General features: G+C 39.9%; 1 protein-coding gene across 3 annotated transcripts in view; it reads left to right on the forward strand.

Moving 5' to 3' along the window:
* Mitf (melanocyte inducing transcription factor) overlaps window positions 1-14,315 on the forward strand; it is a 202,771-nt gene that overhangs the window by 164,795 nt on the left and 23,661 nt on the right. For 2 of the 3 annotated variants that reach the window (XM_090323929.1, XM_090323938.1), the window contains exons 3-5: window positions 5,379-5,606; window positions 6,686-6,769; window positions 8,894-8,989. In XM_090323929.1, coding sequence (XP_090180055.1) covers window positions 5,379-5,606; window positions 6,686-6,769; window positions 8,894-8,989 — 408 coding nt within the window. Of the gene's footprint in view, window positions 1-5,378; window positions 5,607-6,685; window positions 6,770-8,893; window positions 8,990-14,315 lie in introns of those variants that run through there. The other variant, XM_090323947.1, reaches the window with a different exon arrangement.

Below are 14,315 nucleotides of genomic sequence, written 5' to 3' on the forward strand. Positions count from 1 at the left end.
TTTTTTAAATACTGTTCAGTTTGCTGAGGCAGCAAGAATCTAGCCATGAACGAGATGCAAGGTAATCAGCATGGATGTGTCCAATAAAACTTTATCAACATTGAAATTTGAATTGTATATCAGTTTCATGTTTCATGAAATAGCATTCTTTGTTTCATTTTCTCCATTATAAAAAGGTAAAATGTAGCTTGTAGGTCAGATAGAAACAGGCAGAGAACTGGGTTGGACTCAAGGACAGACCCCTGTCCTTGAAAAACCATAGAAACAATAATCATTTATATCGAATTTTCCTTTATTTAAGTACTCTTTATTATATGTGGTTTTTATTTTCCTCACTTGGGTCACAACTGTTCTTGCTACCCTTGTGTGTGTGTGTGTGTGTGTGTGTGTGTGTGTGTGTGTGTGTGTGTGTGTGTGTGTCTGTCTGTCTGTCTGTCTGTCTGTCTGTGTCTGAGTCCGAGATACCTTTGAACAGATTATATAGAAAACAAGATTGGATGTCCTAGAATATATGTCCTGGGCTTGTGTTTTCTTCTGTGGTAACGTAATTATAAGATGGAAAAAAAATGGATACTTATCAGTCATGACACTATATAAGTCTTTATCCAAGTCACTTAAGAAAATGAGCTTTCTCTGTCTCAGCATTTGTTTAGGGATCTATGACTGCCTACTGACCTTTAGAAAATACCACTTAAAAAGCAGCATGGAAATGGTTAGGTGCTGGTGGCTCATGCTTATGATCCTAGCTACTTAGATCTGCAGATTGCAGTTCCAAACCAGGATGGAGAGAAAAGTCTTTGAGACTCTTCTATCCAATTAACCACTAAAAATCCAAAGTGGAACTGTACCTCAAGTGGTAGGATGCTAGCCTTCAGCACAAAAGCTCAAGGACAGTACCCAGGCCCTGAGTTCAAGCCCCAGGACTAGCACATAAGAAGGGAGGGAGGGGAAGGGAGAGGGAGGGGGGGCATGAAGGGAAGGGAGGGGCATGAAAGGAGGGGAGGGGCATGAAGGGAAGGGAGGGGAAGGGAAGGGAAGGGAGGGGAAGGGAAGGGAAGGATAGGGAAGCTCAGGTGGGAAAGTTCATGAGACTCTTATCTCCAGTAAACTCCTCAGAAAAAGCTGCAAGTGGCACTGTGGCTAAAATGATAGAGTGCTAACCGTGAGCACAAAGAGGCTTAGGGATAGCGCTCAGGCTCTGAGTTTGAGCACCAGAACTGGACAAAAAGAAAAAAAGAGAGCTGGACACTGTGACTCACACCTGTAATCCTAGCTACTCAGGAGGCTGAGATCTGAGGATCAAGGTTCAAGGCCAGCCTGGGCACAAAAGGATCTGAGACTCTTATCTCCAATTAATCTTTCGAAAACAGAAAGTGGGGCTTGGCTCAAAGGGAAGAGTGGTAGCCTTGAGCTGAAGAGCTCAGGACAGTGCCCAGGCCAAGTTCAAACCCCATGACCCACAAAAAGGGGGGGGATGATGTCAATACTGTATTCTGTATTATGATAACAACATGAAATATTGTTGCTTTATTTTGTGGTGTGTGCTTCCAGTGCTCAACAGTTCTCAGCCTTTGTTATCTCGATTCCTTAATTGGTTTGAAGGTCAAAGATATAAGCAAACTATCAGGATATCATAAAGATGTTTGTCTTATCTTTAATGTGCTGAGTATGTTTGATTGGCTATTCCCAAATTAATGAAAGCAAAGTAACTAAAAGCCTGTGAAATATGATGATTGACTATATAGAGAATTGTATTTTTTTGATTTGCTAAATTGTCAAGGACTAGGCTGTGTGTGTGTGTAGGTCTCATAATGACATAATAAAGGCGAGAGTGCAGGATGAGGGCCTTTCTCCAGCCTCTGACAAATTAGAGAAGCAGAACACAGAGGTTATGCCACATGTTCACAGTGGTGTGTGCTGAGACCAGGGCAGTAATCTCTCCAATCTTGTCTCAGAGTAACGCTAAGATGCTCGTTTTCTTTCTGTCATCTCATGGATATCCAGTAATTTTACAAAGGCTACATAATCAATGAAGATGTGATCAACTTTATAATCTGGGAGCTATGTATACTACTGTACTATATGTACAACCTTCTTTTCAAAAGTTTTAAGTTTTGCTTGCTAATGTGATAATGATAGATATAGTTTTTTAAAGACTGTGTATTTGAAGAGATTGAAAGAATTGTAAAACAAGACATTTGAGGGTTCATGGTTTATACATTTTCTGTTTCCTCACTGAGTGCTGGAAAGGCATTGATAGAAAGCAGGTTTGATTCTCATCTTCATTGGATAGTCCAAGAGATGCAGGGATGGAGAAGGTAATGACCTGCCACAGGTCCCAAAACTAGTATTTACAGATCCAGAATTTGGAGCCATTCCTCAAGCAGCTCCTAGCTCATTCTGACTAAGTCATAAGACTCTCTGTGACTTTAGGAAGCATCAGGAAACATCTGGATCTGGATACTAGCTTCTCAAAAGAAAAATAGAATCCAGACTCATATTCCTCATTTTCTTTTACCTGTTTCAAGTGCTTGTTTTGGGAGGGAGGAGACACATAGATGTTTTGTCTGTTACAGAGTACTTATAGACCATATGCATTTAGCTGGTTAAGAACAAAGACACAGTGAACAAAAACAATGCATCTCATCTATTTACCCAAGGCTAGGTATAGTAAGGACCTCAGTGACAGAGCTAGGCCAGGAACAAGTCACTCCCTTTCTTACTAAAGCATAAAATATTGATTCATTAAAATGTAAGGATCTGCCAGCGAATTAACATTTATTTTTAAATGTTCAGGCCTTTCCTTTTTAAGCGTAGTAGTGAAATAAGCGCATTCCTCTTGTTGCCCTCATTTTCTGTTTATTTTAGTCCTGTCTCTTGTCCTCATCATTATCGAGTCTGGACCCTTTGTGGAGTTTCAAGTGTCTGTGAATCTCTGGGAGCCTGTGAGATTTAAAAAAAAAAAAAAGATACTTGGAGATGGTCAGCCTAAAGCATTTCATTATCTGGAGTGCTTGGGCCAATTTATGAATCTCAGAGATATATGATTAAAATGCAGACTTCTTAGTAAGCACGTGTTAACATTTTACAAGATTGCCTCCTCTTTTTTGTGTGTGTGGGGGGCAGTCATCGGACTTGAACTCTGGGCCTGGGCGCCGTTTCTGAGCTCTTCAGCTCACGGCTAGCACTCTACCACTTGAGCGATAGCACCATTTTGAATTTTCTGGTGGATAATTGAAGATGAGTCTCATGGACTTTAGTGCCTGAGCTGGCTTTGAACCACGATCCTCAGATCCCAGCCTCCTGATTAGCTAGGATTACAGGCATGAGCCACCGGCGTCCAGCTTGCCGCCTCTTCTTTTGCTTCATCGAGATTGCCATGCTTAATAAAGCTGGGAGTCACCTGGGCTTTCCATTTGTTCCTAGTACATCTTCATGAATATGGTGTAATGAATAAATGAGCAGACATTTAAAGGTACTAATTACATGTCATGATCCCTCATTTGAGGACTGAGGAAGGCATGTCTTATGTTACGTGTAAATGTGCCTCTAGGTATATGTGTGAGTGTGTGTAAATGTGTGTGCATGTAACTGTGTGTGCCTCTCCTGCTGTTTAAGACAGACACCCCCCCCCCCATGTGAAATCAGAAGGCACACTGCAAGTGCACCCAGCTAAGAATAAGGTGCCTGTTGAGAGCAGGATGCAGGGCACAGCTTGAAAGTTCAGCAAAGTGTCTTCCCCACTGAGAGACCATCTTCTTGAAGTCGGAAGTGGCAGTTTCTCGGCCATTAGGAAAGTCTCGTGTGTAATACTAGCTTTTAGGCAACGTCTCCTCCAAAAGGGGCACCCGACTCTTAACCTATTACTGAAAGAGAAATACCATTGTCTATTAATACGACTGGAACGAAAGATGAATAGTGAATCGGCCTTGATCTGACAGTGAGTTTGACTTTGATAGCTCATCCCTTAAAAAGGTTCTTTTATATTTAAGAAAAAAAGCATGACGTCAAGCCAGGGAAGGGGGTGGGGGAGTGGAATTGATATCAATATTTAAGCCCCAAATCATAGGAAATTTTAAAAAAAAGCCCCTGTGAGAGCTCTTTTTAAAACATGCATAACTAATTAGCTTAGGTTATTATAAGCAGAGCCGCTGTGACAAAGTTTCCGGTGGTGTCTCAGGATACCTTGTTTATAGTGCCTTCTCTATGCTGGCTGCTCTTGGAATTGGAATCGCAGAAAGTCGAGGGAGGATAGTCTACAGATTCTCGTTGGATTGGGGCTACATAAAATATTGTTATGCTGGAAATGCTAGAATATAATCATTACCAGGTGAGCTGCATCCTTACTTATCTTTGGTTTCTGAGATACAATGCTATGAATTGACTCATGCACCCTTTAAGTGTCTCTATAATAAGCATTCTGGTTTCAGTAAATATAGATCTTGCTCTCTTAGTGCTGTTTATTGTCTGATACCTCAGAGGTAATTCAGTGTTCTGTTGTAGTCTTGAACAAAGTAAAATTACTAGGATTTAGTCCCCTCGTGTGTGGCCGTACATAGTTCATGAGATCGCATTGTGTTTATCGAGGCAAAAGGGAGTCCAAATTGATTTTTTCTTTTTTAGAAAAACATCTCAAATTCTTCAAGTTCACAGGAAAAGGGGAAAAAATCCTGATTGCTAATTAACAGTGATGCCTTTAAAAGTGCGTCTATTGGAGTGTCGCGTGTTTGAAAGAAGCTTTTCACATGCAGTTGTTTTTTTCCATCGAATCTGTTCAAACTTAAGATGCTGAATAATCATGTTCAAAGGGATTAATCTGCAACTTGTTGATTTAACCACTGAAAAGTTTCTGTTTATTTTCTATAACCATTTTACAGTTGGTTCTTAGGAGGGCTGTACTGTATGTGTCTGGGGTTGGGGAGTGGGCTAATGTGAAGTCATTCTGTTTGCCAAAAGGCTTACAGTAAATTGAGTTTTACATCTTCAAGTTTCTCATTTCAGTCTTAAGACATCTTTTCAGGTGTGTTGGAAAACTTTTTTTTCCCCCTACAGAGAAAGCGCAAGTTTTCAATTACGAGAGATTAGAAGGGCACAGAGTTTAAAAGAGATATATCATAAGTGAGCAGGCAAAGTGCTGCCCTGAATCCTATGAATTAGACTTTGAACTTCAACAATAGCAAAATCATTAGTGCAGTTCCTGGTACACATCTGGGTTCAGTTATTGAGTCTGTTGATAAGACTTGCCAGTCTTGTGCCTTGTGGCAAAAGGAAGAGCTGTTCAAAAGTAAATAATAATAATAATAATAATAATAATAATAGTAAACTAAATAATACTAGTAATAATCGTGCTCTTCTTTTCCCTCCGTGACTATGTTCAGGTGCAGACTCACCTGGAAAACCCCACCAAGTACCACATACAGCAAGCCCAAAGGCAGCAGGTAAAGCAGTACCTTTCTACCACTTTAGCAAATAAACATGCCAACCAAGTCCTGAGCTTGCCATGTCCAAACCAGCCTGGCGATCATGTCATGCCACCAGTGCCCGGGAGCAGCGCACCCAACAGCCCCATGGCTATGCTCACACTTAACTCCAACTGTGAAAAAGAGGTAATTCATCTCTCCTCTCCTCTCCTCTTCCCTTACACTCAATAACTGTCTGTTGGGTATTCTTGCCCTTAACTATGGACCCTATTTTGTTCAACTGCCCCCCTCACCCCATCACTAGCCTCTGTCCTTGATTCACCAAGTGTGGTTGTGACATCCCGGCCTTGTGTCCCTGCCACTGGGTTTGGGGGTTTATTGTACCAGATGGAGACTTGAGCCTGCTCTAAGCGGAATATGGCAGTAGGAAGCTTCCTCCAGCTGTTTCTACTGCCATGGCTGTGTGTTCTCTTGTCTTCCATAGTAGTTTAAGAAGCAGTAAAAATGCAGAGAGAGGAGAAGGGGAGGTGGAAAAGGAAATGCAAAAAATAGAAAAGGTGTGGGTCAGGAAGTTTTGAAGTTCTGGTTGTTGTGAAAGCCTAGAATATTTATTTCTCCGAGTTGAAGAAAAAAAAAGTAAAAGCATGGCTTGTGTGTGGATGGATTTAAATAATAGAGCACAGTGAGAATTTCACGGAAGAGCCAAGGTTTGGTGCTAGCTACGTTCCGTTTCCTAACAAAATGGCTTCTGCTGCCCGTCAAATCTGATTTGGTGAAAGGCTGGCTCAGAGACAAGATACATCAAGCTCAGTGTTGTAGCAAATTTGAGAGCATGAAAAAAAAATTCCTGAGAGGACAGTTGTGACTGAATGGCTGTTACTTTCAAATTAGGAGATGAAGAGTCTCCTAATTTAATTGAGTTTCCCTGTACTTTGAAATGTTTGTGTGAATTCCAAGATGACTCTTCCAAAAACTTTCATTAAAAAAAAAGTTGCCTTTAGTTTTTCTAAAAGTTACATGTAAGCACTGGAGGGACTAAGTCTTTTCCCTTAACTAAGCCTAAACCAAAAGCTGATTTTTCACTGTCATCTAGTAAGATGACTTAGTACCAGTCCGTCCTTCCTTATGCTATGTTTTGTTGAGCTGCGCTTTGTTTGAAAGCTCCTTCCATCATGTTTCTACCTCGTCAGCCTTGTGTGAACATATCATTGGAAAAGCCATCTGCAAACTCACATCATGGGCTGTTTCTGTTTGTGTTTCTGCAGGGATTTTATAAGTTTGAAGAGCAAAACAGGGCAGAGAGTGAGTGCCCAAGTGTGAACGCGCATTCCCGTGCATCGTGTATGCAGGTATGGAATGACCTGACAGCCTCAGGATGTCACACTGTAGAATAAGAATCTATATTTGTGGCTCATCCACCTTCTTGGTGACTTAAGGGTTTTGGTTTGTTTTTGTTTTTTTTTTTTCCTCTCTCCTTCCCATTCATTTTGTTCTTTTTAAGTAGGAGAAACTGTTCAGGACTACTTTGTTCACAGTAGTTTATGATTCAGTAATTACTGAGGAAATTCTGTGTATTTTTCCTCAGATGATCTTAGGTCATAAAAGAGGGAGCAAAACATGTGGGTTTTAATTCAAAAACAAGATACAATATGCTTGTCAGGTAGTGATTTTCATAGGACATTCGTAAAGGCAAGTATAACTGTGTAGGACCTATATATTGTTTCTTTTTGCTTTTTTGATCCAAGATGAACACTCAAATTCAGTAACTGACTCTTTTGCTCACTGGCCAGCACTCTACCAGCTGAGCCACATCTCCAACCCCAGACCTATATATTCATAAATGGAACCTCATAGTACATAAATTCTGGAACTCTAATAATATCTAATGGGTATTTTGCCACATAATTAAAAGTTCTTATATAGCATTTTATTTAATGAAAACATTATGCTGCATCATTTACATGTTTATGTGCATACACAGATTCACAAAAGTCCCTATATTTTTATATTAGAATATTGTCTATATTGTATAATCTTTATATTTGTGGTATCAGCTTGCATTGCTTTTGTCATAAGAGGGGAAAATAGTTTTTTTTTAATCTCATTAAGTACATTAATTTTATTTTCTTCAAAGTAATTGTAAAATTTACAAAGAAATGTTATTCATACACACACGCGCACACACACACACATCTAACTTTTTTTCCAATTCATTAAAAGTTATAAGATCATAAAATCATCTATTACCAACAGTATGAATAAAACTGATGTGCCTAGAATTGGAACCTAATAAAAGCCCAACAATCATTCAAAACCTATTGCCAGTTCACCTTCTCAGTCATCCTTAATTAGCACTTGGGTTAAAAATGTTTACTGTATTCCCAATTCAATTAGCACTTTATATGGTTTATCCTAGAATCAAGCCAGAGTCTGGCAAGGTGACAAATATTATTTGCTTCCATTTTTACAGAGTGACACACTGAGGTTCTCAAAAAGTGGAGGCCTTGCCCTTAGTTTGCAAAATGGGAGAAGTAAGATGCTAACCCAAAGCCTGTGATGTTGAAACCCAGCCTCTTTAAGGAGAGGGTCAAACAGACACAGAGGATCACGCCCCTCTCTCTTCCCTGCAGCCTGAGATTTCATTGTGCACCCATGGAGCACTTTTTAAGCCCAGCACAGACACACCAACTGACTCAAATACACTGTGTTCATTGCAGATAAACATTTCCACAGGCTCCTCTGCAACTGCTGCAATGCGCCATTGTTTATTACCAGAACAGGTGTTTTGGTACTTCAGCAAAAACATTGATCTAGTGGGAATGGCAGCTCCAAGGCTGTAATGATATCTCAGTCCTAGTGTGTTCCTCAGGGAACACCAGGCACACTGGCAGCTGTACAGGAGATGCTTGCTTTACATGTCACTGTAAGAACCACACTGGGCCAGCCAGTGGCCTGAGAGCTCGTGTGCAGCCAAAGCGCTCAGTTAACTTACCATGTCTTCCTTCTCCTAGAAGGGTATGGGGAGAAAAAAGAAAAGGGGAATTGGTAGCTGTCACTGAAATGAACTCATACTGTTTAGGACAGGAAGTTCAGCATAGTGGTTGAAAACTTAGGTTAAATCACAGCTCCAACCTAAAGTCATGCATGCATCCATGCACGACTGTAGACAAGCTTCTTCTTGTTATCTCCTATGGACAAATGCTGTAATGATAGCATCTACAAATGGGGTTACTGTTGGAGCAATTAATGTATCCTGTGGAAATCCCCAAGCTCAATGCTTGGCACCTAGTAATCACTCCAAGGCTGGCTGTGAGGATTATTCACCTTACCCACTAGTTGGAATGGTTTTCAACAATCCCTTCACTTTTGTGGAAAGAGAATTTATTGTTGCTTTAGGTAAGAAAGGACTAAGAAGATCAAATTGTAGTTTTGTTCTTATTTCTGTCTCTCTCCCACGGCTTTTTCTCCTCCAGATGGATGATGTGATTGATGATATCATTAGCCTGGAATCCAGTTATAATGAAGAAATCCTGGGCTTGATGGATCCTGCCCTGCAGATGGCAAACACGGTATTGATGACCTCCTCCATCTTTTTTGTTTTGTTTTGTTTTTCAGAGAAAAGCTTGAGGTATTTCCACAGTTCCCTTCTTTTTCCTGAACACCTTATGTTTGCAAATGATACATTTATTAGTAATATAATGGAAAATTATCATAGGCTCATACTTAGGGTGGATTTGGTATTAGGAATAAAACATTTTTCACACATTAGAAACAGAACAAACATTTCAGGAGTATCTCTGGAGCTCTATAATGGGAGTCCAGTGCATTTTTGTTAGAACGGGAGGCCTGACCTTCTGATTCTCCCTCATTCACCCAACTTAGTACACCTCAGCCTAGGTAACTGCCGTGCACAGTTTTACTCACACAGGTGTATAGTTAGTTTTGAATGGCGGTGTCTCACTATTCACAGGTGTAGCGGGACACTGAGTAGCCTTTGAAAGAAGCAGAACTTACTGTATTCTGGTTTGTAAGCTAGTGGTCCTCTGAATTTTTGTGTCACTGTGGTGCTTTTGTACGCCACTTATTTCCCTGTCATTTTGAGCCTTGCTTGTATGTTTCTTTTACTTCACCCCTTTTATTTGTGTTTTCCCTCGCTATTCAAATGAAGTCTTATAAGAAATCTTCTTTAGCCTTTGTAGTCATTCTCTGTAAGTCCACTTGGGGTGATATCACCTGTTTTAGATTCGAATAGTAGTTTTGCACAAGATTCCATAGCTAGAACCAGGTCTGCTCTGTAAATAATCCAATCTTTGTTATGAAAGTATCGTATGCTTTAACAGCTAGTGTTTCAGACACATGTGTTTATTGAGTTGTAGGAAGAAAAGTGATTTTATGGCTTTTATGAGTATAAAGTTCCCGTTTTCCAAGAAAATGAGTACTTAGTTTTATTGAACTGTACAAGTTAAAATGGTGCAGATGATAAATTTCATGTTGTGTAGTTTCCTTTTATTGTACTAAGCATTGTCTCAAAAATAAAAATATTAACTTCTAATAGTAAGTTTTCTTAGGAACAAGATAGCCCTCATTTATTTGCATTAAAATTCAGCCAAACCTGGCAAATGTAACTGTAACCCCTCTATACATTACAATTAAAAAATTTTTTTTTAAATTCAGCAAGTGAATTTTTGGGCTTAGCATGTTCTTTTCTTTCCTTTCCCAAGTTGGCCCAATTCTTTAAGTTACTTTTCTTGAACACGTGTGAAGATAGGTCCACCCTTGAATCGCAGAGCTTCTGCTAGGAGATTGAGAGTTTTGTCTCCTTCTCCTCCACTTAAAGTCACTGTCTGATTTTTGGAAGAGCCACTTGATCTGCCTTTCTGATAAATCTTGTGCCAAACTCTACCAACCTTGAGGTTGGCTCCATAGAACCTTTACTTCCAACTTGGTGTAGCCTACCAGATGCAAGCTGCTCTTGTCAGCCTCCAGAAACCTGAAATACACATGAACAAAACACTTGAGGAGCTTACTCTAGGGTATATTTATAAATATACACAAGCATAATGTGTATTGACAATGCTTTGGTGCCCTAGCAGCATTAATTAGCAGTGACCTAGTCATCTGAAAAAATCCTCACTAGGAGAATGGCCATTGATTCCTGGGTATACTAAGAGAGCTATAGAAAGGGTGGTTAATCAATCAGTTCCTTCCATCCTTCCTTCCTCCCTCCCTCCCTTTCCTCCTTCTCTTCTGTTTCCTCCCTCCCTCCTTCCCTCTACCACTTCCACTTCTCCTTCCCCTTCCCCTTTCCCTTATCCCTTCTTTTTTCCTTTTTCTTCTTTCTTTCTTGCAATGGTGGGAGCCTTTGAACTTTTCTGGCCCAACCAGTAGTCGCCATTGAATCAACCACCCATGTCCTTCATATTCTACACAAGAGATCAGGTAGCCAACCTCACTGAGAGCCCCAAGAAAGGATCTGCAGAAGAGAGGTGATAAAATGTGAGGGTCAAAAATTGGAGAATAGTGAGACCTGGGTTCAGATCCAAAGACTGTCATTTATAGTGTTAACTTCCATGCCACTTAGCTTCTTCATGTCCTATTCCCCCATGTGTAAATAGAGCTGTTCATTATACCCACCTCACACGTCATTTTACTTTGAATATAGAGAATTTAACAATGGAAATATAAGTTGACTCGATAACACCATCTAAACTGTATATTTCAAGTTATAGTTGTACTATCAAGTAGGACTATTTTTTTCTTTTCTTTCTCTCCTGGGGTTTGAACTCAAGGCCTTGAATTTGTTAGGGATATGCTTTGCCACTGAGCCATGACCCCAGACCTTTCATGCTTTATTCATCTTTCTGTTGGGGCCTTACCATTTTGTTCAGGGCCAGCTTTGGACCACGTTTCTCTTAGAAACGGCCTTTCAAGTAGCTAGGTTGACAGCATACACAGTCATATTCAGCTTATTTGTTGAGATGGAGTCTCACTGACTTGTCCACACTGATTTCAAATCACACTATTCACCATCTGTCCCTCTGAAATAGCTGAGATTACAGGTGTGAGCCACTACAATTGTTGAATAGTCTTCATGCTGTTTGTTTATTCAGTTGAAACTCACCAGACATCTCTAATGTTCCAGACCCTATGTCAGAATAATGTAGCATAATAATCAATGTGCCTAGTTGATCATACTCCACATGGCAACCCTCCCGAAGACAGTTATTGACAGTTATTGCAACTCCATGTTTCTGTCCTGTCTCCTCAGCCTGCATTAGCACGCTGCATTCATCATTTGATTGCTTGGAAACATTTTTGTATTGATTGTACATGTATTAAATGCCTCATAAGTGTAGTGCTAGAGACTGAAAGGAAAGGTACACCTTCTGCTCTCAGGCGGGCCTGCCAATGGGATGGGGGTACCGTATTAGCCCATGAGAAGAATTGAGGAGAGGAAGGCGCCAGTGCAGGGGAGTTCCCAGATAAGAACTATCCCCTGAGATAAGATGAACGAATTCCCAGCCAGTAAGGAGTCGTTTGCAGCCACCCTCAGAAGACACTCACTTTATCTTGCCTTCTGCTGATCTTCTGTGCCACCATGTTGGCAAAGGCAAAATGTCACCTACCTGGAATCTTTTTATGACAAGACTCTTATAGTACTTTTTTCCAGACACCTGAGCACGTACTCTTGTTTAGTTTGTTGTAGAGCTGGGGATCTAATCCAGGGCCACATGCATGCTGAGCAAATGTTCTACCACTTACTGTGTTGCATCCTTTGCATGCTTATTGTGTGTGTGTGTGTGTGTGTGTGTGTGTGTGTGTGTGTGTGTGTGTGTGTGTGTGTGTGTGTGTGTGTGTTCATGCACACACACGTGCCAGTACTGAGGCTTGAACTGAACTCAGGGCTTAGACACTGTTCTTTAGCTTTTTTTGTTCAAGACTGGTACTTTACCACTTGAGCCATAGCTTTACATTTGGCTTTTTGGTGATTCACTGGGGGAAGAAAAGTCTCTTGGACTTTCTCAGCTCCCTGAGATCTGTGGTCTTCAGATCTCAGCCTCTTGAGTAGCTAGGATTACAGTGTAAACCATGGGACACCCAGGAATGCTTATTCCCTGGTTTGTTATTTAACCTCTCTCCCTTAGTTTCCTCATCCTCAGAGTTCAAGTAATCACATCTACAACACCAACATTCACATAAGAACTGTAAGAATTAATCTATAGCAAACATGGAGAACATTTCCAGCCTCAGTAAGCTCTCACTAAAAGTTATCAGCGCTTATTTTTGATAAGCTTGGGTTTTAGTTATCAAAAGCACATTACCAAGCTATTCCAACCTACTCACACTTCTTTTTTTTCCCACAGAAAATTCTTTGAAATCCTTTATTTCAAGTTAACTACATAAAAAACATGGATGGAACAGTTAGTGAAGAAAGTATCCTAAGGGAATTGAGGTCTAGAAATAACTATTGGAAGAGCACAAGGGCTCTCTTGTACCATTACAAAGAATAAAAGTCCCAGTTTACTTGTGTTCACAGTGTGCAATTGATAGTCAGAGAAGGGGACCATCCAGGGAGAAAAATAATAGCATTTTACAGTGATCATTTACTTGGAAAAATATTCATTTTGGTGGAGCAGAATCCTGCAGAGCTCAGTACAGAGTATGGATAGAATAAAGACACAACCAAAGATAACTTCTTATTATCATGGCACTCACTATATACATGAAGTCTCATCGACCTGGTCAGTGCTCTAGATTAAAAACCCAGTAAAGTTGTGGACCAGTCACGTTAACGACGATTCTTCTGGGTTCTCTGTTCCGTAGGTGTTATTTTTATCTAATTTCGAGACTAACTGTGTTTATATGGGAATTTTCTGACACAGAAATGGAATCACAGAATTGTTACTTTGTTTTCTTTCTTTTTTTTAATCCTTCCTTTCCTTTTTGGGATCCAATCCAGAATCATGAGTGTGCCTTCTGAATTTAAAAAATAAAAATAGGCCAGTGATGCTATAATCTAGCTACTCTAGGAAGACTGAGATGTAAGGATTGCAGTTCAAAGCCAGGCCAGACAGGAAAGCTTGTGAGACTCTTATCTGCAATTAACAACCAAAAAAAAAAAAAAAAAAAAGCCAGAAGTGGATCTAGATTCAAATAGTAGAGGGTATAACCTTAAGCAAAAAAGTTCAGGGGGCAATGCCCAGGCCCTGAGTTATATATGTTTGTGTGTGTGTGTGTGTGTGTGTGTGTGTGTGTGTGTGTGTGTGTATCCTTTCATATATACATTTTTCCTCTGCTTAGAAATGTCTGTTCTTATTCTGGAGTTTAGAATTAGATTCAAGATAGATTGTTAGACAACTTAGAGGCTTTAAGCATATATATATATACCTATTAATTATCCCTAACACTAAATCATAACACAATTGCATGTTTCCCATCCAATTTGCATATAAAAGCATACCTATGGAGTAATATTTTTTAGTTTATTGCTTTGAATTTTCAAGTCATATTCTTGGTTTATTCAGAAGTTTCTTGTAAATCTGAAACTCTGAAAGGAATGAAGTTTTGGATTTGGAAGGCATCACTAAACATTTTCATGGCCGCGTTGTAAGATTTCTTTTTCTGACCCTTTACAGCACCGGGTTGTAACATGCATGTGCTTCTCATTCTGTTGGAATGAAGTTGAACAAGAATAAAACTGAATATATAGAGCAGACAGGGTTGTCTTTGAAAAGATGACCTATCTCAAATAGAGCCACTTAATGAAATGACAGCTAATAAGCAAAGTCACTTTTTATCAGTTTCTTAGCTAGAGGGGTCAAGGACATTTTAAATTAGCACCATGTGTCTTTACTGGCCAGTATAAAGGAGATATGTAAATTATGTTTCTGTATT

Source organism: Megascapheus bottae, chromosome 2 (assembly GCF_031878675.1).
Source record: "Megascapheus bottae isolate mThoBot1 chromosome 2, mThoBot2.hap1, whole genome shotgun sequence".
Lineage (NCBI taxonomy): Eukaryota > Metazoa > Chordata > Mammalia > Rodentia > Geomyidae > Megascapheus > Megascapheus bottae.